Here is a 27076-nt window from a genome sequence, read left to right as displayed (position 1 = left end):
GCAGGCCCGGGTCACAGGTCTCAGGAGAGGGGGGCACTCTACCCAGGCCCCGCCATGCGCTCCGGAACCCCAGGGGTTCTGTTGTTGAATGAACGAATGAATGACATGTGGCCGGGTCACTCACACACCTGCTGGCCCCAGTCCATCTGCTTCCCTCCGCCTCTCAGTCCAGAGCCAGCTGACAGTGCCTCCCCGGGGGACCCCTTCCCCGCATGCCCTGTGAGCCCCGGGAAGGCTCTGGAAGCACAGCCGCCGGGCAGGTTAGGCCTCACAGACCCCTCCTGGGCAGGCTCCTGCCCCAGCACCAGCCCCACCTGCTTCCCCTGCCTGCAAGGTCAGGACAGGGCACTGGCTCCCCCTGGTGGCAGTGAGAGGCCAGAGCAGGTGCAGGGGGCTGCCTGGGGTTTAATGTCAATGGTGACCGCCAGGGACAGAGCAGCAGGCTCCCCGCATCTCCTCACCAGCTCCTGATGCCAGTCCAGCCGCAATGCCTGGTGTCACGGCTGAGGCCTGAGGGCACAGGCGGGAACGAGAGGATGAGAACCTGACGGGGCCCCAGGGCAGGAGTGGGGAAGGGCTGGTCCGGGTGTGCACCATACTCGTTCATTCATTCACTCATTCATTCATTCATTCAGCCGTCCATCACTGTGCCCTCAATGTGGGGTGTGGAGGGGGGCATGGAACCAGGGCCTGGCCTGGCCTGGCTGGGGCAGCCGCTCCGTGGGGTGGCTCTGTGCGCCTCTACACTCACCTAAACCTGTCCCTGAGGCCACAGCTCCGGGTGCCTGCACGGACCTGCCCTGTGGCTTTTAGTGATTGAGAGAGAGACAGGCGTGGACGAGGGTTTGGGCAGGCGGGACAGGCCACCAGGGGAGGAGCAGGGGAGGCGTGTGCGTGCCTACGCATGCCCTTCGCTGTGCAGGGGCCCTGGCTGGGCTCCCTTCCCTGCGAGGCAGGGGCTGAGCTGGTCAGCAGAGCGGGAGGCCTCTGCGAAGTGCCTCGTGTGGGCCAGGTGAGAAGGGGTACAGATGAGAGCAGGCCAGCGGAGGGCAGAAGTCGGGGCGCAGCAGGATGTGTCTTCAGAGAGCTCTTCTCGCCGTGCTCTCGGGGCTCGTAGGAAAACAAGCCAACAACCCCTGGGTGAGTCCTGGGAGGGGCAAGCTGCTCGCCTCCCCTGTGACCTTGCCCGCACAGGAGCCAGCCCAGGGAGGCTGCTGCCCTGGCCTCATGTCCTGGACGGGGCTCCTGGCAGGTCAGGGCTTGGCCAGGGGCAAGTGTGTCCAGCCTGGGTTTCACCCCAGGGAGGCGCGGGGAGTCAGCAGGGCATCGAGCCAGGTGCTGGAGCTCAGCTGGGAGCTCTCATGTAGGGCACAGACATGCACGCACGCACATACACACATCTGTGTATGCAGGCACACATACACATGCACTTGCTCACATGCACAATATAAGCATGCACATGTGTGCACATGCACAAACTCACGCACATAATGCACAGCACACACGCATATGCACATGCTTGTGCTGTACACACATGCACAGTGCACACATGCACACGTGGACATGCACAGGCATGGACACTTCTGCATACAACACACACGAGTGCACATATGCTTGTACATGCATAGTGCACACATGCGCTCATGCACACAACACACATGCAGGTGCACACATACTTGGACGCATGTTCACACACATACACTCATGCACACGTATGTACACATATATACTCGTGTACACATGCACACCTACGTCTGCAAACATATAAGCACGCGTACACACGCACGTACACAGGAGAGATGGGCTGAGTGTTCGAGCCCTCCCCAAGCTACACCCCCCGCGTGGGGCACTGGCCCCCGGCTGCAGCCGGCTGCTGAGCCAGAGCTGAAGCGTCCCAGGAACGTGGCCCCGGAGGGGGAGCGGAGACCTGGACATCGGGGAACTGAGGAATGTTCTTGGCTCCCTTCTGGGCCTTTTACATTTTGTCTGTTTTCTGGGAAACACATGGGAAAAAGCCCATTTCCACATTTCTGGAGGCTGATTTGTATAAACAGACCGGACCTGATAACGTGCAGAGCAAACAGAAACGCCGTCCGCAGGCAGGGAAGTGTGTTGGCCACGTGAGGTGCCCTGGCCCAGGTGGCCCTCCCCGCTTCCCCCAGGCCCCGTCCACTCTTCCGAGCAGGCGTGGTTCGTGGCGCACTCGGTGTAGGGCAGCCGCGGGCGGTCATGGGGCCCGGCTCCCGTGGCTGGTGGCCTTGGCAAGTCCCATCTCTACATGGGCCGCGTCAGTCAGCCGGCGGCAGGCAGGTTCCGTGTGAAGAGCCCGGGAGCCCTTGGCTCTCGGTCGGCTTCAGCCCTGACGGTGCCGTCCCCACCGGGCGGGACTGGGGCCTGGGGCCTGGGCAGACGTGAGGGCGCTCTGGTCCTGCCCTGGGTGCTTCGCCTCAATGACACCTGCATGCCCGCTGCCGCTGGGGTTCTGCTCGGGCACCTTGGGCCCCGCCTCCAGTTGCCTGGACTCCCGGTGACGCCTGCCCCCCGTAGCCCTGGGGCTTTGGCAGAGCGGGTGGCACCCTCTGCTCCAGGCCTGACTCTCTGCCGTCTTCCCGGGAACAGCCCTGCCAGCCTTGGCCCGGGCCATGCCCACCGCCTCCTGTCTGAAGGCTGTGCCCTGCTGGGGGCTGTTCCTTCCTGCCCGGCCCCCCCCCGCCCCCGCCTCCTGCCACAGACAAGGGGGATTCGGCAGGTGCCTCCTGAAAACGTGAAACTTCACTCGGCCCCAGGCCATCTCCGTGCCTGTCCCTGGGGCTCAGAGGGACCAAGAGCTGACCCCTGCCCTGTGGAGCCTCTGGGTGGGGGCCTGGGCCCGGTGACCTCCTGGAGGGGTGCGCCGGGTGACCTTGGAAATCCAGAGCGGGTGATGCCTGTCCGACCGTTTCTAGGCGACCCACTCTTGGTTTCCATGGTTGCCCCGGAAACCACAGATGGGGTGGGGTTGCCCGGACCTTGGGGAAGCCGTGGGAACTGCCCAGCCTCCTTACATGCACGCGGCCGAGTGAAGGGAGCCACGGGCAGAGGCTGCATGTGGTGCGGCTCCCACCGCAGAACCTGCTGGAAAAGGCAGAACTTTGGAGGCGGTGGAGAGGTGGGCGGGGGTGCCCAGGCGGGCACAGAGGGTGGTCAGGGCAGCGACCCTACTCCTTCGGACATCACGGTGGTGGGCATGGTCACAGCCCATTGGTCAGACCCGCGGAGGCCCCGCAGGGACGCTGGGCTGTGGTGGAGACGTCGGAACTGCCCACGTGGGTGCTGGTGAGGGGGGGCATTGTGGGGTTCACAGAACTCCACACTTTCTGCTTAGATTTCCATAAACCTAACACTGCTCTAAGAAATAAAATCTGTGCATTCAAAATGAGACAAAATGAAACTTCTCAGCCTCATAGCCTGGGGGCCGGCCTGTCCTGCCCCATCCCCAGGGCGCCTCCCTGGCCATGGCTCAGGGCGGCCTCCTCGCTCTCCTGGCTTTTGTGGTGCATGGCTCCCTGCAGCCTCATTTCCTTTGTCTCCTGGGGACGCTCCCTGCTCTCCATCTCCGCCTGCCACCCCGCCCCCAACCTCCACTGATTAATAATCGCTCCTGTTGCACGTGTTTGGAAGCTGGAGTTTGAGCCTCTGAGGGGACCTGAGGGCGCCTCCTGCTGCAAAGGCCCTGAGGTCAGGGGACTAGACTCGCGCTCCAGAAGGCAGCCCCTTAAAGTGATGCTCCTGACCGCTCCCTGGCTTCCTCTCCGCCGGGTCAGTTCCTGGGGCGGCCACCAGGGGGCGATGTTGCAGCAGCACAGCTCGGGTGCGTTCCAGTTGGATGGACAGGACAGGTGTGCCCTTCAGACAGCGCTGAGGGTCCAACTGAGAAAGGCTCGCTCACCAGCCCCACAGTCAACCCTGAGCTTTCGGAGCCAGTGCCCGCGGGTGGCACTGCAGAGCCTTCTGTGTGTGGAGGGTCCATGGGACTCCTTCCGACGGCCAGCTGTCCGTGGTACCGGGCACGGGCTTGGCCTTCAGAGCGGCGGGGAGTGCAGCCTGCAATCTACACGCCCTCCTGGGCTGCCCTATTCCCCCCCACCTCTCCCCCCCACCTCCAGCCCCCGCCAATCCCGTGGGGTGGAGCGGCCTCGGAGCCTGTCTGAGCGGGCTCAGCCGCTGGACGCACGCTTCTTCCAGGAGGCCTCCCTGATGCACCTTCTGCGCTTCCCCCCCTGACCGCCCACCTCTGCTTTGCTTCTCGGGCTCCCTCACCCCCATCCTTGGGCTTCCCCTCCCTGTCTGACCCCGGGGGCCCTTGTGGGGGCTGGGCACCCGTCGGCACTCTGCAGGTGCTGCTGGGGGGTGAGAGAGGAGGGCCCTCCTCCAGCTCCCCCTGCGGTGCTGAGGGGGTGGGTCCCACCGGCTGCCTGGGCAGGCGGGGCTCTGAGCTGCAGGAACGATAACCACCTGGCCGCCCGGCCTGGCAGCCCTGCCCCCTAGAGAGGCTGCCTCCCAGCAATGGCCCCGCCCTGGCCCGGAGGCCAGGGACACGCGGCAGGAACGCCTCTCTGAAGAGGTGTGTTTCTCTCCCGTTTTAAAGGTGATACTTACAGTAGCTGCATGCGTTTGTCTTTTGCGGCCGAGACACAGCGCTGCAGTGTGGTGCCGTCAGAGAGCGCCCTCACCCAGGGCTCCGGGGTCCCGAGTCCCACTCGCGTCTCACGGGCTGAAGGCCGGCCTCGGGCAGGACCGGTTCTGTGTGGAGGCTCCTGGGAGTGCCGGTTCCTTCCGGGGTCTAGAGGCGCACATATGCCTTGGCTCGAGGCCCCGTCCTCATGCTCAGCTGGCAGCCTCTCTGACCCTTGACCCCACCCCCATGTCCTCTCTTCTCTCTCTCTCTCTCTCTCTCTCTCTCTCTCTCTCTTGGACTTAGCCTCTCCCGCCTCCCTTGCCCCCTGGGAGGCCCTGTGGTGACACTGGACCCGCCCACTTCTCCCGGACGCTCTCCCTTTGGCCAGCTCCCCGCTCTGCAAACGGGACCCCACCTGCCCTGGAGTGACATCGCCCTGGGCCCCGGGGGTCAGGATGGGAGTTTCCCGGGGTCAGCATTCTGCCGGCCACAGTGCCTGAAGTGGGGGAGCAGGGAAGAGGGTTGCAGCCTCGCCCCAAGCCCAGCGGGACTGCCCGCTGCCCGGAGCTGCCGGGAGCCCGTGGGTGAGCCCTGACGGAGGCCGCAGGTGCCTCTTCGCACGGCTCTCGGCCACCCCTGCCGCTCTGGCTCTGGGAGAAGGAACCCGCACGTCTGACCCCGTCCAGTGCGTGGTCCTGGGCCTGCCAGTTGCCATGGCAACCTCATCGAATGCGTGTGACGTTCTCTACCCCGGGGAGCTCACGGTGGTCTCTTTGGACCAAGATCGAGGAGTTCCGTCTGGGACCCGGGCAGCTGGCTTCACACACAGCCCGGCCCCACAGCCTGTCCTGGGAACCGGGGGAGGGGGGGGGGGCAAGCAGGGACCCACAGGATGTCCCGTGGGCACAGCGGAAATCACAGCGCCCGGTGGGGCGGGCTGAGCGCACCTGCTCCGGCCGCTTGGGGACCCTGGGATCCGGTCGTCCTGGGGACAGAGTAGATGGGAGACCAGGTGGTCATGGTGGATTCCCGGGGGGCGGGGGGTGGCCTGGGGCGCCTGCAGCCAAGCCCCTTCCTTGGGCGGTGGGGGCAGCTTTCTGAGCTGGGAAAGCTGTTTCCCGGCCCGGGGCAGGGCTGGGTCCCGGCTGCCGCCTCCTTCCTGCCCCACTTGGCAGGTGCCCCTGGTCGTGGAAGCTCAGCATTGGCCCGAGAGCCTGGAGGCTTCTGGGACACGCCGAGGCGGGTGCCGCCTGGCAGCGCTGTGAGGGAGAGCCCGAGGCGGGGGGATGAATGGGGGGTGTTGCTCCGTGTGCCCTGAGTGGACGGGGGCTGGGCTCTGTGCTGAGGGCCTGGGTCCCGGCCGGGCCCTGGGCTGTGCTGCTTCGGCCTGTCATTTCTGACCCAAATGGGATTAAATGCCAACGGGCGCGGCGCTCTCCCGGGGGGGTCCTGCCGGCCCTGCCGTCCTCGGGGCTGCCGTCCTCACCCGTCTCAGGTGGGAGACCGAGGCCAGCGGCGTTGACAATGGCGTGTTCGCCCAGCAGCCGAGAAGCCGGGCAGCTGGGACCTGTGCCTGGGGGACCCTACCCCCGCTTTTGGGCACTGCCTCGCCTGGGGGAGCAGGGTGGGGGTGTGGGGGGCCTCCGAGCACAGCTGGGTTCCCCCCCTGCCCCCGTCAGGCCTGGGTGTAGGGCTGGCGCGATGCGGCCGCAGCCCGGGACCCTGCAGGGAGCAGGCGGGAGGCCCCCGGAGCTCAGGATGGAGCTCAGGGAAGGGGTGACCTGGGTTGGCCCGGGGACACTGAGTTCACACTCTGGCGTCCAGAACTGAGAGGACAGCCCCTGCTGTCAGCGCCAGGCCTGTGGAGCCGCACAGCGGCCCCTGGACACGGCCCCTCCCCTGTGCCAGGACCCGGCCCTCGCCTGACTCCAGGGCATTTCTGGCTCCCTGGTCAGAGCCCAGGCCCTTCTGCTTCTCATCCCTGACCCCCCCCCCAGGGGCCCAGGGACCGCGCCTGAGCTGGGCCCACCCTCCTCGACCTACCCCCCTCCCCATGTCCCCACCTGTGCAGCTGGTCCCCCGGGGCCACCCTCTCTTGTGCCGGCCGACCCAGGTGCTTCCCGCCCGGCGTCTCGTGTTTCTTGTCTGACCCCTGGGGTGCCTGCCCCCCAGGCTGGCTTGGAGCCCCCACCAGGGCCTCGTCTTACCTGTCAGGGCTGGAACCCCTGCCCACGACATGCAGGGCGTGTGGGAAGGGGTGATGCAGGCGGGGCCGCGGCGGCAGAGCAGGCCCCGACCCGTCCTGGCGGGAGGTGCGCAGGCACGGAGCCCGCAGAGCGAGCTCGCACGGGCCGGTGTCCCGCTCCCCCGCGGGAAGAGGGGGTGGCCGGTCTGGGGGGGAGCATTCTTGGGGAGATAGACAGCCCCCACCTCCTGCGCTGGGGAGGGGTTCCCCACGTCGGTGCCATCTGCCCAGGCCGGGGCCCTGCTGCCCTTCAGCCAAGCACAGAGGGGGCCGGGCTGTCCGCTCCTCTCTGGGGACACCCCTTTGCCAGCCCCTGAAAGCTCGGGGCCCTGGTGAAGCCCCAGCACGGGCAGACCCGCCCCCCGGACCTGCCGCTCCCACACCTTGTCTGTCTGCAGAGGCACGCGCGGCCTCCAGCGAGCTGTCTGGCGCCCTTGGCTGCGATGCTGGGCAGCCTGCCTGCCTGGGCGACACCGGCTGCGGGTGGGACTCGCTTCCCACAGGCAGGGCCCTTATTTACTTGTTTACCATTTAAAAACATATTTTTACCGATTTCAGAGAGGAAGGGGGAGGGAGAAACTTCAATGATGGGAGAGAAACAGGGATCGGCTCCCTCCTGCACGCCCCACCCTGGGATCGAGCCCACAACCCGGGCCTGTGCCCTGACCGGGAATCAAATCGTGACCTCCCGGCTCATAGGTCGATGCTCAACCACTGAGCCCCGCCGGCCGGGCACAGGCCGGGCCTTGAATGCCGGGCTCCTGACAGGGGGCCCACAGCCGGGGAGGGCGTGCGGGATGGGGTGACCGTCCCCCAGGCCTGGTGAGCGAGGCCTGGCACCCCCTGCCCACGGGCTTGGCGACCTTCCTGGGTGTCCCGGCCTCCGTTCCGCAGTGAGCCTTCCCCACCCCCACGGCAGGTGGGGGACCCGGGCCGTGCCCCTACTTACAGACACCCAGTGGTGGGAGGTGGTCGGGGACGCAGGACAGGTGGCGGGGAGTGGGCTCGTGAGGGCTGGTCCTCCCACCACCCCTGCCTCTCTCCTGAGGCCCTGGAGTGGGGTGTTGGCTCAGACGGGCGGGGCCGGTACCCACGTCGAGTATGGCACGGACCAGCTGTGGGCAGACACAGGTGTGAGCAGCTCGCCCGCTGCAGGCCCCCGGGGCTCAGCCCAGCCGAATGCCATGGCCGGCTCCACCCGGTGTCGGGGCCCAGGTGAGGTGCTGGGAGCCGTGTGGCAGCCTCCACACCGGCAGCTGTGAGGGCTCGCGTGGTCTGGGGGCCTGCTCCCCGGCGGCCTGCCCTCCTGGCTGCCCCGCTGAGTGGCCGGAACGGCCGGCAGCTTCTGGGGATGCCTCGCCCACGGGTCTGGCCTCTGTGCTGTCCCTGGGCCGGGCGGGAAGCCCTGGGCGCTGACCCCGACTGGCTGCCTCCGGCTGGCCCTGTGTCACTTGTAGGAATTCCCAGAAAATCCCGCTGTTGGTCTTGGCCGGCCGAGCTGAAGTTTGCATTCCAGTGATCCCGAGGGATTCTGGCCCCGCCGTTCCCGTGGGACACGGCCGCCCCTGCCCCCTGACCTGCCTGGGGTCTCCTAGGGTCCCTCCCGAGGAAGGACAGCCTGTCCCGGCCACACCGAAGCCGTCCGGGCCTGGGTGTGGGTCCGGGGCGCCAGCGCAGGGTTGTTGGCGCTGAGGGGGTTGCTCCCGTGTGGCCGGGACAGTGACCTCCCGTGGCTGCGCCCGTGGCTGCGCCTCGCACGCTGTGGGGCGGCCGCTCGTCCGGGGTGCCCGGAGGGACCCTGGGGCAGGTGCCGGGTTTGCAGGTGGGTGTCCCCCTCGTGGGCCTGTCTGGGGGGGGTGGGGCTTGCCCGCTTCCTCCAGGCCAAGGGGGTCTATGGCGAGGGGGTCTGAGGCCCTGGGGTGGCCGTGGCTGGGAGGTCCCGTGGCGCTCACGGCTTCTCCCCCCGCAGACGTGGATGAGTGCGCCATCGGCCATGGGGGCTGCGAGGGCCAGCGCCCAACTCGGGGGCAGCTTCAGGGACACGGCAGGACCTGCCCCACGGCCACCGCCCACCCCTGGGTTCCTGGGTGGTGCCCAGTCCTTGGGGTCCTCCCTGCCGACCCCTCCCACGCCTTTAGGGGTCCTCCCGAAATGAGGTTGGGAGACTCAGAAATCTGATGTAGGTGGGGGGCCCTGGGGCTGTGCGGGGTGGGAGGCTGCTGTGCCTGGGGAGGTGCCAGTGGAGAGATGGGGGGGGCGGCAGCTGGCTAAGCACAGGCGGCTGGCTGTGTGCTGGCACCAGTGGGCACCCTGCCCCTGCCAGGGGTCTGGAAGCGTTCACCAGCTCTGGGATCACTCCGTACCCAGCCCTGTACCCAGCCCTGCTAAGGGCGGGGCGGGGGGGGGGGGGGGCTGAGGTGGGAAGAAGGCAGGTGGCGAGGTGGGATGTCCCCCTCACCCCTTCACCTGCCTGGCCCTGCCTGGCCCTGGCTGACCGTGGGGGAGGGTGGGCGAGGGCATCTGCTTTCCCTCAGGGGGTCAGACAGTTGCTGTCGCCGCCCTCTTCCAGCGCTTCCTTCCCCGACAAGAACCCTGTCTCCAGCTGTGGACCAGCTGGGAGCTGTCTGTCCAGTCTGTAGGAGGTCAGGGCGGGGATGCGTCTGCTGGGCGGGTCTAGATGGGGTGTGTGTGGGGGGGGGGGGGGGCGGCGCAGGAAGGCCTCCGTGATCCCTTGCTCACCCCAGGACCTGGAAGCCTGTGCCTCTGGGGGTGCAAGAGCGAGGGCTGGGTGAGAGGGGGGGAGTAGGAGCCAGGGCTGGGTGAGAGGGGGGAGCGGGAGCCAGGGCTGGGTGAGAGGGGGGAGCAGGAGCCAGGGCTGGGTGAGAGGGGGGAGCGGGAGCCAGGGCTGGGTGAGAGGGGTGCGCGGGAGCCAGGGCTGGGTGAGAGGGGGGAGCAGGAGCCAGGGCTGGGTGAGAGGAGGGAGCAGGAGCCAGGGCTGGGTGAGAGGAGGGGAGCAGGAGCCAGGCCTGGGTGAGAGCGGGGAGCGGGAGCCAGGGCTGGGTGAGAGGGGGGAGCGGGAGCCAGGGCTGGGTGAGAGGGGGGGAGTAGGAGCCAGGGCTGGGTGAGAGGGGGGAGCGGGAGCCAGGGCTGGGTGAGAGGGGGGAGCAGGAGCCAGGCCTGGGTGAGAGCGGGGAGCGGGAGCCAGGGCTGGGTGAGAGGGGGGAGCGGGAGCCAGGGCTGGGTGAGAGGGGGGAGTAGGAGCCAGGGCTGGGTGAGAGGGGGGAGCGGGAGCCAGGGCTGGGTGAGAGGGGGGAGCGGGAGCCAGGGCTGGGTGAGAGGAGGGAGCAGGAGCCAGGGCTGGGTGAGAGGAGGGAGCAGGAGCCAGGCCTGGGTGAGAGCGGGGAGCGGGAGCCAGGGCTGGGTGAGAGGAGGGAGCAGGAGCCAGGGCTGGGTGAGAGGGGGGAGCAGGAGCCAGGGCTGGGTGAGAGCGGGGAGCGGGAGCCAGGGCTGGGTGAGAGGGGTGCGCGGGAGCCAGGGCTGGGTGAGAGGGGGGAGCGGGAGCCAGGGCTGGGTGAGAGGGGTGCGCGGGAGCCAGGGCTGGGTGAGAGGGGGGAGCAGGAGCCAGGGCTGGGTGAGAGGGGGGAGCAGGAGCCAGGGCTGGGTGAGAGGGGGGAGCAGGAGCCAGGGCTGGGTGAGAGGGGGGAGCGGGAGCCAGGGCTGGGTGAGAGGGGGGAGCAGGAGCCAGGGCTGGGTGAGAGGGGGGAGCAGGAGCCAGGGCTGGGTGAGAGGGGGGAGCAGGAGCCAGGGCTGGGTGAGAGGGGGGAGCGGGAGCCAGGGCTGGGTGAGAGCGGGGAGCGGGAGCCAGGGCTGGGTGAGAGCGGGGAGCGGGAGCCAGGGCTGGGTGGGGGGAGAGGCTCCACATCACCCCCGAGCCATGGCTTCACTGTGACCCCCCTTCTGGGAGATGCGCCCATTGGTGTGCGGAGCCCACCCAGGCCTGCGCCCTGACTCCAGGACACGCTGAGGGCAGGGAGATGGGCGGAGGGGAGGCGTACCCCTCACTAGACTCTGGGTAAGGAGGGGCCCCCAGCTGCCCACCCCCGTCTCCCAGCAGTGCCCTCTAAAGTAGGCTGACACGCTGGTGTAGGGAATGAACCAAGGGTCCTAGGACATGCCAGGCCCAGGGCAGGCTCCCTGTGAGTGTCAGACGCCCCTCACCCTGGCCCACGGAGCCCACGGTGCCCACAGAGCCCACGGTGCCCACGGAGCCCACGGGGCCCACGGGGCCCACAGAGCCTGGTGCCCAGAGACCATGGTGCCCACTCAAAGGACAGGACAGCCCACGACACAGCCTCCTCCTTCGAGGCTCTGGGCTCTGACACCTCTGGTGCCCTTGGGGGATCCGGGCCCCCATCCGGTCTGCCGTGGGCTCACTGCCCGGCCTGGTTTCTTCTGCTTCCACATTCCTGCCGCGGGCTCCCCAGCCCAGGGGTCTCCCCAGCTCAGAGGGCTCCCCAGCCCAGGGGCCTCCAGATTGGGCCTCAGCCTTCCCATCCCCTGGCCCTTTCATTCCTCAGCCCCAGAGTCTCCTCAGAGCCTGTGGGCCCCCGCAACTCCTTGGTGTCTGGGGCCCCTGGCTTCCCCAGGAGGGCTTGTGCCAGGCCAGGGGCCATGCTGGGCTGCCCACAGGGGTCTGCAGAAGCATGTTCCGGGCTCCAGGGCTGACCAGACCAGCGCCAGGCCCGGCCCGGGGTCTGCAGGTCTTGGAACGGAAGTCCACCACTTGGCCCCGGGCATAGGTGGGCTAACCCGCCTGGACGGTGTTCCCTGGGGGGTGTGGAACCCCTCACTCCAGGAGGTCCCGGAGGACAGGGGGCTGTCACCAGCAGAGCCGGCTGGAGGCGGATGGGGACGGGATGGCCAGCAGGGGAGCCAGCAGGGGAGCCAGACGGGAGGGAATGGCTCTGACCTGCATCCGCTGCTGCGGGCCTGGCCCTCCCCAGCCTCCCCCTGGGCTGGCTGACCGGCTCTGCGTGTTTGGGGGGCCGGGGCTCCGAGGCACCGCGTGGCCGGGGCTCTGTGGAGAGGCAAGCGCCTGCGGGGGTCTCTCTGTCCCCTGCAAGCCAGGCCCTGTGCGCGTGTGTGGAATGGAGTGGGGCTCAGGGGCGGCCACGGCCACGTGCGGGCAGAGCCAACAGGGAATCGGGATGTCACTGCGGGGAAGCTCTGCTGGCCGCTGGCCGCACGGGAAGGTGGTGCGGAGCTGGTGGGTGAGCGCAGAGCCCGCTGGGCCGGTGCAGGGGCCTGTGGGACCCGAGCACGCAGGGGCCTGGCCAGAGGGCGCCGTGGCCCTCACTCCGGAGCGTCGCCAGGCCCAGGTGTGAGCGTGTGAGCATGTGTGTGTGTAAGAGAGCGTGTGTGCGCCTGAGCATGTGTGTGAACGCACATGTGTGTGCCCGTGTGTGAGAGCGCGTGCGCGCGCGCGCGCGCGTGTGTGTGTGTGTGTGTGTGTGTGTGTGTGAGATGTTCTGGGAGACCCTCCTGGAGTGGGAGCCGTGTGCTTGCTCACCGGAGCGGCTGGTGCCGGAGTGGCGTGTCCCAGGCGAGGCTCTGTGGGGGCCAGCCCTCCCCCCAGACCTCGGCAGGTTCTGACCTGAGGCTCACAGAGGCGGTGGGTCCCAGGGAGAAAAGTGGGGTCCAGGGCAGAGCTTGTCCTGGCCGCCCAGCTCTCCGCGGGGCCCCTTGGGAAGCTGCTCCGGGCCAGACTTCGGAGTCCGTGAGACCCTTGGGTGGGTAACTCTGAACCTCGTCTCTTCCTCATCTGCACTCCCGCCTCAGGGCCCTCAGGGGGCTCCAGGGAAAGCCTGCGCCAGGCCCAGCACCTGCAGCGGGCTCCCAGCCCCCCACCGGCTTCAGGGGGTGCAGGGGACGGAGGGAAGGGCTGCCCCAACCGGAGGGATCCTGTTCCCGCCTGGGCCTTGGGGCACTGCCCTCTGCTCCAGCCTCACTGTCTTCTCTTGACCAGGCCCAGGGGTCGGGGCTACATCAGGTCTGGGGGTGACAGGGGGACCAGGACCCTAACCAGGCCCAGGAATGGAGACCTACATCCAGGCTGGGGACCTGTCCCCTCCCCTCCCCTCCCCTCCCCTCCCCTCCCCTCCCCTCCCCTCCCCTCCCCTCCTCTCCCCTCCCCTCCCCTCCCCCTCAGAACCCCTCTCAGCCCTGAAAGCCCTCTGGGAGGCCTCCTCCACTGGCTGGTGTGTGGCTTGGGGACCCTGTGCCTTTGGAGCCCCTGCCCAGGGGGCAAAGACGCCACCTTCCGGAGAAAGTCAGGTGTCTCTGGGGGGGGGGGGGGGTCTCGCGGGTCCAGGCCTGCCTTCCCCCCACACCAGGAGCGGGGAGCTGCGGAGGCCCTGCTGACCCTCCTTCCAGGAGATGAGGCTGCGGGGCGGGGCAGGGCGGGGAGCAGCTTTCTCCCTGTGCGGCCGACGCCGCCCAGCATGGAAACAGCACTCGTTCCTGGGGCTCGGCATCCCCCACGTCCCCCCACCCCCCCACATGTTCCCCATCCCCTGCTGCTCCTCGGCTCTGGGGGCGGCGTCCAGGGAAGGGCTGGGGTCCTCGTCAGGGTGTCCGCGAAGCCTGCGGGCCCTGAGGCCTGGCCCCCAGCCCTGCCGGCTGATACCTGCTCCAGGTGGGCAGGTCTGCTGCCCCGTCCAGGCACCTTCCTGGGGCCGGGGTGGGGGGGGGAGCCCCTGTCCGAGGTACATGTGCTCAGGGCGCCACAGGCTGCCCTGCCTGCCTGGGTGGACGCCTGGGAAAGGGGCCTGGAGGCTGACAGGCGCTCCCCTCACACCCCACAGCCTGGCTGGGACGAGCTGCGGGCTGGGTCCCCTGGGGGAGCAGGAATGTGGGCAGTGATAGGCCCTGAGGAGGGTGCCCGGGGCTCGGCTGGGTCAGGAGGCCGAGGCTGACCGGGGCCAGCTGTGCCGTCCTGGGGGCTGGCCGGGCTGCGAGGAGGGGCAGGGGGGCGGCTGGGGGCCCTCGGCTGGCGCCTCCTCTGGCCGAGGCTGGCCCTGCCCCGTTGGAGTCCGCGTGGACTTGGGCCTTTGGGAGGCAGACCCCCCGTCTTGTTCTCAGGAGGGTCGGCCTCGGCCCCCAGGCCAGGCCCTCTGCTGGCCGCCCCCCAGTCCTCAGGCAGGATGGGGACGTACCGATGAGGCGTCTGCGGCAGGGCCCCCCCGCCCCCCGTCGGAGGCGCTGAGAGGGGAGCCTCATTCCCTGGCTCCGGCTGAGTCCGGCCCCTGGTGACCGATCCTGGCAGGTGCCTTCCTGGTGGAGGCCAAGGCGGGAACAATAACAGCCCAGCCCAGCCAGCCAGCTTTCCGTGCGACAGGGAGGCCAGCGGCTGCCGCACGGGCCTGCCTGCCCCCCAGCCCAGGCACTGGGCCGGCTCCCGGGAGGGGACCCCAAGACGGGCAGCCTGCAGGCGCCAAAACCAGAGCTTCAGGTGAAGGTGCGGACGGCGCAGAGGACGGGGGAGTCGCAGGGCCGCTCGCATCCCAGAGCCCCGGCCTCGAGCCTCCAGCCAGCCAGGCCCCCGACTGGCCTCTCCTACTGTCTGTGTCTTGGCTGCATCTTCTCTGTCCCCCTCACCCCCTTCCCTGCCATACCCCTGGGGCCCCGGCTCTTCTCCAGGCACCCCGAGAAGCGGGTCTGGGCTGGGCCTGCACCCCACCCTCGCCCCCTTCCCTGTTCCCGGCCACGCTGGGTGGTGGGCTCCTGACCTCACGGCCCAACCCCAGAATCTCTGCTTCCTGAGGTCTCAGGACAGTGGTGGGGTGGGGCATGGGCTGAACGCAGAGGACGAGCCTGTCACTGCTGCTGTCGAGGACACGAGGTGCCTGTCACAAAAGAACCCACGGGGCTAGGGGGTCTTGGGTTCGAGGGGGAGGGCTGGGTGCCCAGCAGGGACCACGGCTGTCGCATTAGAGCTGGGGAGCGCGGGGTCTTAGACGTTGACTGTGTTTTAGGGGTCGGCAGCTGTCCCCGAGCTCAGGCTGTGCAGCAGGTGGCCCTGTGCCCTGCAGATGGCATGGATGATCACCCTGCCAGCCAGCTCCAGGCGTGGGCACCCTGGAAGGTGGCATAAGTGCTGGCTGGCCCTGGGCCCGGCCGCAGCTGGCTGCCACGCTTTGACCCCGTGTCCTGCGATCAGGTTCGGCCCCCAGGTAGGAAGGGCAGCAGGAGGGTGACGGGTCCAGCAGGCCGCGGGGTTGCTGGGAGCAGGTCTGGCTGTGTGCCCGGGGGGTGGGGGTCAATTGCTTGTTCCTTCTGCCCGGTGGGTGCCTGCTGTGGGCCAGGGCCCGGCACCCGTGTCGGCAGCAGTCCCCGTGGCATCCAGCCCTCCGTGGCCCGTCCTGCCCCTGCACTGGCAGCCTCCTGGCCCTCCTGTCCTCTGACAAGCAGGTCTTTGCTCCCTTCCCTTCCTCCACTCGTCCAAAGGCCAGCTCAGCCGCTTCCCCCAGGAAGCCTTCACCGTCTCCTGAGTGCTCCCTGCTGCCTGGCCGCTCAGGTGTCCCAGTGAGAGCCAGGTCTTCACAGCCGTGCCCGTGGTGGGGCCGTGCCCGTGGTGGGGGCCGTGTCCGTGGTGGGGGCCGTGTCCGTGGTGGGGCCGTGCCCGTGGTGGGGGCCGTGCCCGTGGTGGGGCCGTGCCCGTGGTGGGGGCCGTGCCCGTGGTGGGGCCGTGCCCGTGGTGGGGGCCGTGCCCGTGGTGGGGGCCGTGCCCGTGGTGGGGCCGTGCCCGTGGTGGGGGCCGTGCCCGTGGTGGGGCCGTGCCCGTGGTGGGGGCCGTGCCCGTGGTGGGGACTGTGTCCGTGGTGGGACTGTGCCCGCGGTGGGGCCGTGCCCGTGGTGGGGGCCGTGCTATGGTGGGTGGCGTGTCGTGGTGGGGACTGTGTCGATGGCGGGGACTGCGTCAGCGTTCTAGGTGCAGGCGCTCCCACCGGGACTGGCCTCGCCGTCTTTGCGTGTCTACGAGAGCCTGGGCAGCAGAGGACCCAGGCGGGGGCTCATCACACGCTCACACATGTGCACACGTGTTCGGAGGCCTCCCAGGCCCTGGGTCTGGCTCTCGACAGCGCCCCCCGGGCAGAGACTGGGGCTGGTCCCGATGCCCCAGGGGGAAGAGCGGGTGATGCGGGCTGCCCCCCTGCCCTCCAGGGCCATGTGCGTCAGAGGGGGCTTCCCAGTTCCGCCCGGCCCAGCCAAGGGCAGCGGCAGCAGGAGTGGCAGCCGGGCTGTCGGAAACGACCTGGTTTTAATTTCCCCTCCTCTGACTCGGGGAGGGCTGAGGCGGTAATGGCTTTACCATGAGGCTGATGGAGCAGCGGCCCCAGAAGAGGGCCGGGGAGACTCTGGAGCCGCCTGCTTGGTCCCCGTGGAGGCAGGTGGATCGTGTGTGACCCGCGCCCGAAGCCGACCCCCTGCTCTGGGCTGGGCTCTGGACATCGGGGGAAACACCAGGCGGGTGTGTGTCACCTGGGACCCAGGTGTGAGGAGGGCTCCGGGCTGGGAGGCGATCGAAGCCAAGCCTCATGGGCACACGCCTCCTCCAGCTCCTTCATGGCCTCTCCTCACTGATGGGGGGTCTGTCCTGCTGATAGCCCGGCCCCTGAGGCTCCCCGGAGGCACCCACACTGCTTTCTCGGCCTTCAAGGCCCACCAACCTGCCCCAAACCAGTCACGTGACCTGTCGGACTCAGAGGGAGCGAGAGAGGGTGGGGAGGCCTCACTGCACCATCATGGAGGACGTGTTGGTGAGCGCCAAGGGACCAGCCACAGGGCGTGGCCCTGCCGAGTTCCTTCCGCCCCTGAGCTCCCTGCGGGGGGTCTGCTGTGGATGGGCCGGCGCTAAGGGAGGCATGGCATTGGGGGGGGGCATGGGCCTCGCCCAGCCTGGGCTCTGGCGGAGGAGGAGGGCTGGGCCGGCTGCGGTGGGGACAGCCCTGCTGCTGACACAGACATTCCGTGTTTTCCGCATCGGGAAGGCATTTCCCAAACCGCGTCCAGACCCACAGCCCCGGGCCGGAGACCGTGGGGGGTGTGGGCACCGCCGGGCTGCCCGTGGCGTCCGTACTTGGCAGCTGCGGCCCCTCACGGCCATGCCCGAGTCCAAACACCCGGCCTACTGGGCACAGAGGCCCAGAGCCGTCCACACCTCCTCCCGAATGTAACCCTCCACTGGGTGGGGAGACCACTGCACCCCAGAACCGTGTCCAGCGCAGAGCGGGCACACAGGCCGTTGTTGAGTGAAAGGCACGAATGCGTGAGTGAGTGAGTGAGTGAATGGGTAAGTGAAGGACGGGCCAGGTTTGGGGAGCACAGGGCGGCGGCAGCTGGGTCTGGGGGTGCTTTGCGGAGAAGGTGACCTCTGAGTTGGCTGTGGAAGCGGGGGCTCCCCAGGGCCAGCCACGCAGAGGCCGGAGGAGCCAAGATCCGGACCAGAACTTCCTAGAAACCCTCTGCCCGCATCCAGCTCGGACTCTGAGTGGGGCCCTTCAGCGGCTCAGCCTGAGGTGCCAGCACTGGGTTCTGGGGGACAATCCAGGGATGCGGCCGGGACACCAGGGACAGCGGGAGCCACAGAGACCGTTTCTTCACAGCTCACCCCCTCCTGCAGGTTCTCTGCCCCTCCACTCAGACACCCTGGGCACCCACAGGGAGACCCCGGTGCCAGAGGGAGGCCCCGGGTGCCAGAGGGAGGCCCCGGGTGCCAGAGGGAGACCCCGGATGCCACAGGGAGGCCCCGGGTGCCAGAGGGAGACCCCGGATGCCACAGGGAGGCCCCAGGAGGGCAGCCCTGGGCAGAGGAGTGCTGCGGGGGGCATGAGGGGCGGGGGACCCACGAGGGCTCTCAGGCTCTCGAGGACTTACTTCCAGGACAGGAAGGACTTGTGCCCAGACTTGTCGGGCACTTGGCAGCCTGGCTTTGCTTCGGGAGCCGCCCCTGCACACGAATTGCTTTTCTATTGGCCAAGTTCCTCCTCCCTGGGCCCCGTGGGCACGGCGGCAGGGGCACACCCGGTCTGGTTCTCTTCTGTCACCTGTGTTCCGTGGCGGCAGGGGCACACCTGGTCCGGTTCTCTTTCCTGTCACCTGTGTTCCGTGGCGGCAGGGGCACACCCGGTTCGGTTCTCTTCTGTCACCTGTGTTCCGTGGCGGCAGGGGCACACCCGGTTCGGTTCTCTTTCCTGTCACCTGTGTTCTGTGGCGGCAGGGGCACACCCGGTTCGGTTCTCTTCTGTCACCTGTGTTCCGTGGCGGCAGGGGCACACCTGGTCCGGTTCTCTTTCCTGTCACCTGTGTTCTGTGGCGGCAGGGGCACACCCGGTTCGGTTCTCTTCTGTCACCTGTGTTCCGTGGCGGCAGGGGCACACCCGGTTCGGTTCTCTTCTGTCACCTGTGTTCCGTGGCGGCAGGGGCACACCCGGTCCGGTTCTCTTCTGTCACCTGTGTTCTGTGGCGGCAGGGGCACACCCGGTCCGGTTCTCTTCTGTCACCTGTGTTCCGTGGCGGCAGGCCATGGCCCCCAGCTGGTCTAATCTGGCCCCTGCCTGCTGTACAGATGAGGAAACAGGCTCCGCGGGGGTCCTGGGACCTGTGTGTGCTCCCAGACTGCGCCTGCTCATCCCCAGCCCTGCTCTGCTGGGCACTGAGGACAGGGGCCCGAGCAGCGGAGCAGCCCGCCTGACCCTGGGACGGCCCTGGGAGCGAGGGACCCCTCTCAGGCCGGGATGTGGGTTGCAGTCCAGGTGGATACAAAAGGGGGTGCAGAGTGACAGCAGCGGGGCCTGTGTCCCAGCAGCTTCTGGGGCGGGGCAGGCCTGGCGGGGTCGGGGTGGGGCACCAGGGGCCGGCCGGGCTGCACAGGATTTGGGGCTGCAGGCCAGGGCCTTCCAGGGATGCCCAGTGGCTGTGGCTTTGATGACCCGGGGGAGGGCCATTTTGGACAGAGCTGGGGCCTAGGCCTGTGCCCTTGGGTAACATGGGGCCAGGGGTCTGGGGTTAGAGGCGTGTCCAGGGCTTTCCTAGCTGGACACGGGGGTGGGGCGTGGGGGTGGGGGTGGGCTGGTCCCCGCCAGCCAGGCTCCATTGGTTCTGGAGGGTGTAGCCAGACTCTGCTAGGCTCCCTGGGGGCACAGCCCTGATCCCTCTGGGTACCCACCTGCCTGGGCCCTGTGGGCGGGGCCCTGGGCTAGTGGAGAGCATGGCAGTGCCAGGTGGGGGACACCTGCGTGGGGGCTACAGGCATCTTCACCCCCAGGATTTCCACTTTGGTGGGTGGCCCCGAAGGGCCTGCTGCTCCCAGCTCCACCCCCCAACCTGTCAGAACGGATCCCCATGGAGCGCCTCTGGAAGCCCCGGCTTTGCAAGGGCGGCCCCTCCGCTGCTTGGAGTTCTCCCCTCCTTGGCACTGGGAACGCGACTGCGTCTGTGTCAGTATGTGCCTATCTGCGGGGCTCTGTCTCGCGTGCATGTTTGCACACGTGGGTCTGTGTGCACACACGTGTCTGAGTGTTGGCTGGGCCCTGGGTGTCTGCGTTTGTGCGCGGGGCTGTCCCAGTGCGGGGACTCCGCGAAGGAATGCGCTGCGGGCTGCGAGCCTGGGGGACCCGCGCTGCTGTGGGGGCGGCGGGGCGGGGCGAGGGCGGGGCCGGGGGCGGACCCTCAGCGCCGAGGATTTGACCTTTACCTGTGGGGGGTGGGGGTGAGGGTGGGGGAAGCGGGGAGGGAGGGGTGGAGGGAAAGCTGAGAACTTAAAAGGCGAGGGGCGGGGAGGCTGGGCGGAGCGGCTCCTGGTGGCGCCCAGCGGAGCCGGAGGCGCGGCTGCTAGTGCCGGCGCTGAGCGGGGAGCGGGGAGCGGGGATTGGGGAGCGGGGATTGGGGAGCGGGGAGCGGGGAGCCGGAGCCGAGCCCGTCCCCCAGCGCAGCATCCGCTATGGGGGTGTCCCAGCGCCGCAGCGGTCTGGCCGCGCTCTGGTGCCTCCTGCTCCTGGGGGGCCTGGCGCGCGTGGCGGGCACGCACTACCGCTACTTTTGGAGGGGCTGCTACCCGTGCCACCTGGGCCAGGTCGGCTACCCCCTGAGCGTGGGGGACCGGAGACCAGGTGGGTGCCGGGCGGACTCTGCGCAGGGCGGCGGGACGGGTTCGGGGGCGGGTGCGGGTGCGGGCGCGCCTCTCCATGTGTGGCCTTTGTTGCCTCTTTTTAAAGTTTGCGCGGGGCTAGGGCAGGAGGGCAGGAGGGCAGGAGGGCAGGGCAGGCCAGCGCCCAGTCCGCAGACATTCCTGCCCTCCTGGCGGCTGTGGGCTGCTGACCGCGGGGTGGCCGCCTGGCCAGAGGGAAGGACAGCCCCAGCCTTTGCGAGGGGCCCGCACCGGCCGCTCTGGGGTTCACCCAGATGCAGGCTCAGGAGAGAGGCCGGTCGGGGAGCAGGATCTCGGACCCTGGGGTCCCCTGTGGAGGTGGCAGATGCTGTCTCCCCCCCCCCCCCCCTCCGAGCCCAGTGAGCTGCAGGGTCAGCAGAGAGGACAGCAGCTCAGGGGAAGTGGGGGCACCCTGCCCCCTCCCGGAAGCTCAGGTCTGGCCCCCATGAGGCCAGCTTCCCCTCAGGGAGCTCCTGGGAGCTGGGAGCCAGGGATGGGGTGGGGGTGGGGGGGGTGCTGTGGGCCCTCTAGTCCCCAGGGCGGCATTCCCTGCCCTCTCCGTGCCAGAGGGCACACAGAGCCCCAGCTGCAAGCTCGACTGCCTCTCCTGGCTGTGCCACTCTGCCAGTAGGGGGGTGGGGGGGGCGGGCTCCATCCCCACGAGGTCCCCGGGCCAGGCCGCGGGTGGCACTGGATGCCGTGAGACTGTAGCATGCAGTGTGGGGCTGGGCGGGGCTGGGCTTAGGGGAGGCCCTGCCATGGGACCTGCTTGGGCTTGTGAGGGAGAGGGGACCGGCCCTGGGATAGGGGTGCACTCCCCGGGGTGAGGCCTGTGGCGTGTGGGGGGCAGGACTTGCTAACTGCTGACGGGGCTCAGGCAGGAGCCTGGGCGCTCGGTCCCTGAGGTCCGGGGCTTCAGCACAGGCTCGTTTGGGTGGTTTCTGTCGGGGCAGCTGGTTCCACCTTGGCTGTGGGCTCCTGGGCGGGAGCTGGTGTGATGGGTGACGGTTGATAGAGACCCTACGGGCCCCCCACAGCCTCACGATGGGCTCCCCGAGGCACCGCCATTTGTTCCCCGGCTCTGCAGACACCACAGGGCCAGAGGGCTCCCCGGGGACCAGCCCAGTGCCGGCAGTGATGTCACTGCTCCAGTGTGTGTGGCATGTCTGGGCTGCCAGAGTCCTCCGTCACGTATATCAGCTGAGGGCAGTCAGGGCCACGGACGGTCCCGCAGAGCCGGGCCCAGCGGGTCCTGAAACTGCCCTCGGACTGGCCCGCGGCCGCCAGCGCACTCTGAAGCTTCAGCGGCCCAGGGCATGGCGGCGGGGCCCGGGCTGGAGGGCCAGGGAGGGCCAGGCGGGTCCCCGACTGCCGGCAGTGCCGCTTTGGGGGTGGGCAGGGCCGGAGTGGGGTATCCGAGAGGCTGGGCTGGAGGCAGACGCCGGAGTCCACATGTTCCCTCCACGCAGCAGGCGCGGGAGAGCTGGTCCTGCGGGCTGCAGGTGAGACCAGGAGGGAGGCTGGCCCTCAGGGACGGGCAGCAGGTGAGACCAGGAGGGAGGCTGGCCCTCAGGGACGGGCAGCAGGTGAGACCAGGAGGGAGGCTGGCCCTCAGGGACGGTGGGCTGAGCCTGCCCCCACCCCCCCTCTTCTGCCCAGACTGTTGTCAGTTTGGTGTCCTTGGGCCGTGGGGCTGCTGTGTTGGCTCCTCCTGGACCCCTGGGTGTCCTGGACGGTGGTGCAGACCTGCCGGGAGCTGCCTGCGGACGTGGCCCCAGGGCAGGCTCGGCCCCCGCCAGGTGTCTGCAGGCCTCAGGGGTGCGATGCCACCTGGGCCTGTCTGTCCTTGGCCGAGCAGCTGGAGGGAGCTAGGGTTGGGGGGGGGGGGGGCGGCACATGACGTCGCCAGCATCCCCGCTGCCTGCTTGCCCAGCACCGGCCTCCGGGGGTCATATCAGGGAACATCCGTGTCCTATCCCGGCTCCCCCTGCCTGCCCACCCCTCAGACAACACACGAGGCACCCCTTCTCCCACAGCACCTCCCCGCATCCAGTGCTTCCCGCCGCCCTGCCCCACGGGCGTGGGTCAGCCCTCTGCCCCCTGCCCGGGCTGACTTCCCACGGAGCCCTAGGCCCGAGCCTCTTTGGGGCTCTTTGGGGGCCGTTAATTTCTTGCCTCTAAGCTCCTCTCCTGGCTGCGACCGAGGACCCCCCGGGTCACCTGGTGCAGGCGGAGAGGCTGTGGCCGCCCCTGCCCTCCTCTCTGAGGGGCCTGGGAGGGGCCTTAGGGCTCCCTGGAGCAGAGGGTCCTGAGGCCCCAGCAGAGACCCTGGGTTCTGCGTGTCGTTCCTGGGGCGCCAGGCACATTCTTGGCGCGTGGACTGGGGGCAGGTCCGTGCGGGGGAAGTGCAGCCTGGGGGCCTCAGGGGCGGCAGGGGGACTCTTCCCCGGTGTCACCTCCCAGGTCTGCTCAGGTGGCTGCAGCTCGGGGATGGGAGCGGGTGTGTGTGAGGGGCGGCGTTTCCTGGTGGTGCTGGAGGGCGGAGGGCACGGCTCTGTGGATCATCGGCAGAATGAGGGGGAACCTCGCTCTGCAGCCACTGGGAGCATGTTGTCTGCCGCCGAGGTCTCCCCTCAGCTGAGAACTTGCCCCCAAATCACTTTTCCTCCTGACGGGGCCGCACAGCCTCTGTGGCCTTCCCCGGCCAGGCCAGCAGCAGTCAGGGCCTCTCGTCCTGGGCGGGGTGCCCGGGCTGCTGTGCGCGGCTGGGAGACCCGCAGGGGTGAGGAGTATCTGTGGGTGTTCCCTGGACGCCGCCTCCTGGCAGCCTCCTGGGCTGCTCCGGCCTGAGGGGCAGGTGCCCGTGCTCCAGGCCCCACTGCTTCCCTGTTGTCTGAGCAGAGGCCTCGTTCCTCCCTCTCGCCGTGTCCCTGGGGCAGGCGGGTCCCTCCAGGCTCAGCCCCACACCCTGGTGCCCGTACCGCCTGGTGCCACCTCCCGTCCTCCTGTCCCAGTTGCTGCCTGGCTTCCCCCAGGCCCAGCTGGGCAGGAGTGGGCTTGAGGGAGGGCGAGAGGCGAGGGCAGCGGAGCCCCCACATCTCTGCATTCCTGCAGAAAGAGGGGGCCCCCATGAGGTGCAGCCCGGGGACCCAGTCCTGGGGAGGGTCTCTCCACCCTGCTGCTCCCTCTTCAGCCTCTGCCTTGGCCCAACCTCTGTTCCCCGTGTTCCAGCTGACCCCACAGGTCGGGGTGCCGCTCCTCCAGCCAGGTGTGGGGGACAGGCCCCCCTTCTCTTCTCTCTGCTTGGCCAGAGCCGGTGAGGGGCGGGCTGCAGGCGTGGCTGGAGACGGAGGGTCTGGGGCCTGGGCGGTGCCCTCAGTGAGGGGCGTGCGGACGCTGGGCCAGCGCAGAGCGGTGGACAGCCGGGTGGGTACTGGCTGGTAACCCTCGACCCATTGTGCCCCAGATGTGGATGAGTGCCAGCTACACAACGGCGGCTGCCACCACAGGTGTGTGAACACGCCCGGCTCCTACCTGTGCGAGTGCAAACCCGGCTTCCGGCTCCACGTGGACGGCAGGACCTGCCTGGGTGAGCTCCCCTGGGCCCGGCGCCCCCCCTGCCCAGCTCCTGGCCTCGCTGGTCCCCACCCTGCTGGGTCCACCCAGGTCTGGGCCAGGTCTGGGTCCCTGCCCTGGGCTGAGAGGCAGACGGGGCCTGGCTCAGGGACAGCGCTGTTCTAGGGCCCCTCCAGCGGCGTGTGGGAGGCCGAGGGCCCGGCCCGGCCTGTCACGGTCCTTCCAGCCCCACCCCCATGAGAGCCGAGGCTCGGTCAGGTCCCCAGGGCCCGGCTCCCCCGTGGGCAGGACCCTGTGACCCGGGGCCTCGGACCGTCTGCAGCCACACCTGAGCGGGCTGGGAGGCCCGGTGGTCTCCCTGGAGGGGGCATGCTCTCGTGACTTGGGAGGGGCCCTGGGCTGCAGCAGAAGCCACCGTGGCCTGTCAGCGGGGACCAAGGCTGGCCGGGCTGCCCTGAACTCCAGGAGACTCAGATACAAGCGGGGCCATGGGAGGCTGGTCTGGGGGCCCGGGAGGGGGGCAGGTGGCAGGGGGGGCAGGGAGGCCACTGTGCTCTGCAGGCTGGGCTTCCAGGAGCCCGGGGGTGCGCCGTCTAAGGCGGAGACACTGAGCCGTGGGATCCTGACCCCGTTCCTCTGCGGGCTCTTTGCTGTGGGAACAGCCCCATGGGGAAGGGGCCGGCGGAGGTCCCCGGCCCCAGACTGTGGCCCCTGCCAGTTCGGGAGGGTTACAGGGAGAGAAGGGGTGAAGGGGAGAGCACTAGACACCCACTGAGGTAGAGGGTGAGGGGCTGGAGGCCAGGAGCCTGGTGTTGAGCGGTCAGGGCCCTCCCCTGGTCCCCCTCTGCTCCCCCCTCCCCCTCCCGACCCCTCCCGGCTGGCCCTGGACACAGGTGCTGCGGGCACAGGGCTGACCCCTCCCCGTTGGCCACTGTCTGTGAGGCCCCGAGGGGTCGTCCTCTGGGGCAGGGGGCGAGATGCCCCCTCTTTCCACCCTGGCGACCGCGTGGCCGGGGTGGGCTCCGAGGGCCGCTTCCTGCGTGCCTGGCTGCCGTGTGGCAGGCGGCCTGCCAGCCCCGGGGGGGCCCCCCCGCGCACTCACATGTCCAGGCTGCTGCTGGGAGCGAGGCCGCTGCCCGTAAAGTTTCCTGGTCGGAAAGTGGAAACAGATGCAGGAATGCTGTGGTGTGTGGCGCTCTTGAGACACCCTCACGGCGCGGCCCCAGCTGCTGCCCGCGGGCGGGAGGGCTTTGGGGGCCATACCACGCGCGCTTTGTCCTCGGGGCCCCAGGTCTCCCCGATGTCCTCCCCCGCCCCTCAGGCAGGTTCTCCTTGGAGGAGGTGCCTGTGGGGCCGGGCCTGGTGGACACCCGCTGGCCCCTCCCTGCCCTGGTTCCCCTGTGAGGGGCCTGGGTCTGGGACACACCCTCCCGTCCCCTCTTCTCCCCACCTGCGCTGACGGGGGCCAGCAGCCTGCAGAGGGGAGGTGCCCTTGGGGACTTCGGGGGGACCCATCGCGGCCTCTACGAGTGGCCTTGGGCTGCTGCTTCGGGACGGGGTGGCCCGCAGCCTGGGGCCTGTCCCCTGTGCTTTCTCCGGGGACTGAGCCGCAGGGACCTGCTGGCCGGCGTGCAGTCTGTGACGTGGGGCTGGTGCCACCCCTGCTCGTGGCCCTGGAGTGTGGCTCCGGCGGCCGTGTACACGCCTGCAAGGGCATCGTGTCCTGTGCAGTGCCAAGGCCCCATCGGAGGGGGGACGGGGCAGGACGCACAGGGCTGAACAGCGAGTGACCCCAAGCTGCCGGGGTGGGGGCGAGGGGCAGGCAGAGCCCAGTGACTCTCTCCTCCTGGCCCAGCTGGCAGCCACCCTCCCGGTCCTGCCCTCCTGGCCCTGCCCCCAGCAGGGCTTCCCGGGAGGAAGGGCTGCGGATGGCCGCTGACCACACATGTGACCACACGTGGGATGAGGCGCTGGGGTCTAGCAGCCCAGCCAGTCTGAGGGCAGTAATTACGGAACCCCAGGAAGCCAGTCCCGAGACAGCCAGCTGGTGGAGGCAGCCTCAGGGGGAGCTGGGGCTCGGCCACCATTGGCGGGCTCGGCCCCCAGTCAGCCTGCCTCACAGCCCCCAGCTGACCACTCGGGCTGGCCTTGTGCCAGGCCTGGGGCCAGGGCCTTGAGGGCGGCCACTCACAACCCCCACCTGCCCCTTCCTCCGTGGCACTCTGGTGCACCTGACCCTGGGCTCCAGCCTGAACCCGTGCCCAGCTCTCGGGTGCTGCCACCTGCACCCCCAGCTGGGAGATCGCTGGCAGAGTGCGCCCCCACCTTGTGTGACACTTGTTTTCTAGACGCCCAGTTTCCTGCTCAGGTGAGGTTCTGCTCCCTTGCACCTCTCCAGGCCTCACACCTGAGGCTCCTGAGTAGGGCGGCCCCTGCTGGCAGAAGGCGGGGTTGCAGCCCAGCTCTATTAGAACCTGCAGTCCCCTGGCTGAAGCCCCGTGTCCTGGACTGTGCACGCTGGGGAGTGAGGGTGTATCCGTCAGCTCAGGCAGCTGTAACAAATACCACCGACTGTGGGGTTTAAACAACAGACCTTAATTTTCTCATCGTCCTGGAGGCTGGAAGTTTCAGATCCAGGTCAGTCCTGGTAACCCGCTGCCTGGCTGCCCCTCTCGCTGTGTCCTCATATGAGGACAGGAGACAGAGAGATCTCATGTGTCTTCTTATAAGGACACAAATCCTATTGGATCAGGGCCCTGCCTCTTTGACCGCATTTAACCTTAATTACCTCCATGAAAGGCCTACCTCCCAATACAGTCACATTGGGGGTTGAATTTTAGGGGTGATAGAGCCCCCTAGCCTTCTATCTTTTTTTTTCTTTTTAATATGTTTTTTATTGATTTTAGAGAGGAAGGGAGAGGGAAAGAGGTGGGGGAGAGAGAGAGAAAGAGAGAGAAACATGGATTGGTTGCATCCTGTAAGCATCCTGACCAGGACTGAACCCACAACCGGGGTATGTGCCCCAACCAGGAATCAAACTGGCGACCTTTCAGTCATGGACCAGCGCTCAACCGACTGAGCCACACCGGCCAGGCACCTCCCACCTTCTGATGGGCTCTCAGCTTTGCTTCAGGCCTGAGTGTGTTTTTTTAAAAAATATATTTCTATTGATTTCAGAGAGAAAGGGAGAGGGAGAGAGAGACATCAATGATGAGAGAGAGCCATGTGACACGCCTCACACCGGGGATCGAGCCTGCAACCCGGGCCTGTGCCCTGACCGGGACTCGAGCCGTGACCTCCTGGTTCATACGCTGGCGCTCAGCCGCTGAGCCCCGCCGGCGGGGCTAGGGTGTGGTCCTGACTTGCAGGACTTCCCAGGCAGGGGTCCCTG

General features: G+C 68.5%; 1 protein-coding gene across 1 annotated transcript in view; it reads left to right on the top strand.

Annotated features, from left to right (window-relative positions):
- The window catches only part of MEGF6 (multiple EGF like domains 6), a 68864-nt gene that overhangs the window by 21894 nt on the left and 19894 nt on the right, over nucleotides 1-27076 (top strand). Inside the window, exon 5 of the mRNA XM_070403104.1 lies at nucleotides 23576-23698. Within this exon, the coding sequence (XP_070259205.1) occupies nucleotides 23576-23698 (123 nt within the window). The remainder of the gene's footprint in view (nucleotides 1-23575; nucleotides 23699-27076) is intronic.

The sequence above is a fragment of the Myotis yumanensis genome, unplaced genomic scaffold (assembly GCF_028538775.1).
Source record: "Myotis yumanensis isolate MYYU_CA2020_CCGP unplaced genomic scaffold, mMyoYum1.0.hap1 SCAF_2, whole genome shotgun sequence".
Lineage (NCBI taxonomy): Eukaryota > Metazoa > Chordata > Mammalia > Chiroptera > Vespertilionidae > Myotis > Myotis yumanensis.
The sequence above is the reverse complement of the archived record's forward strand: the minus strand, read 5'-3'. Positions and strand labels throughout refer to the sequence as shown.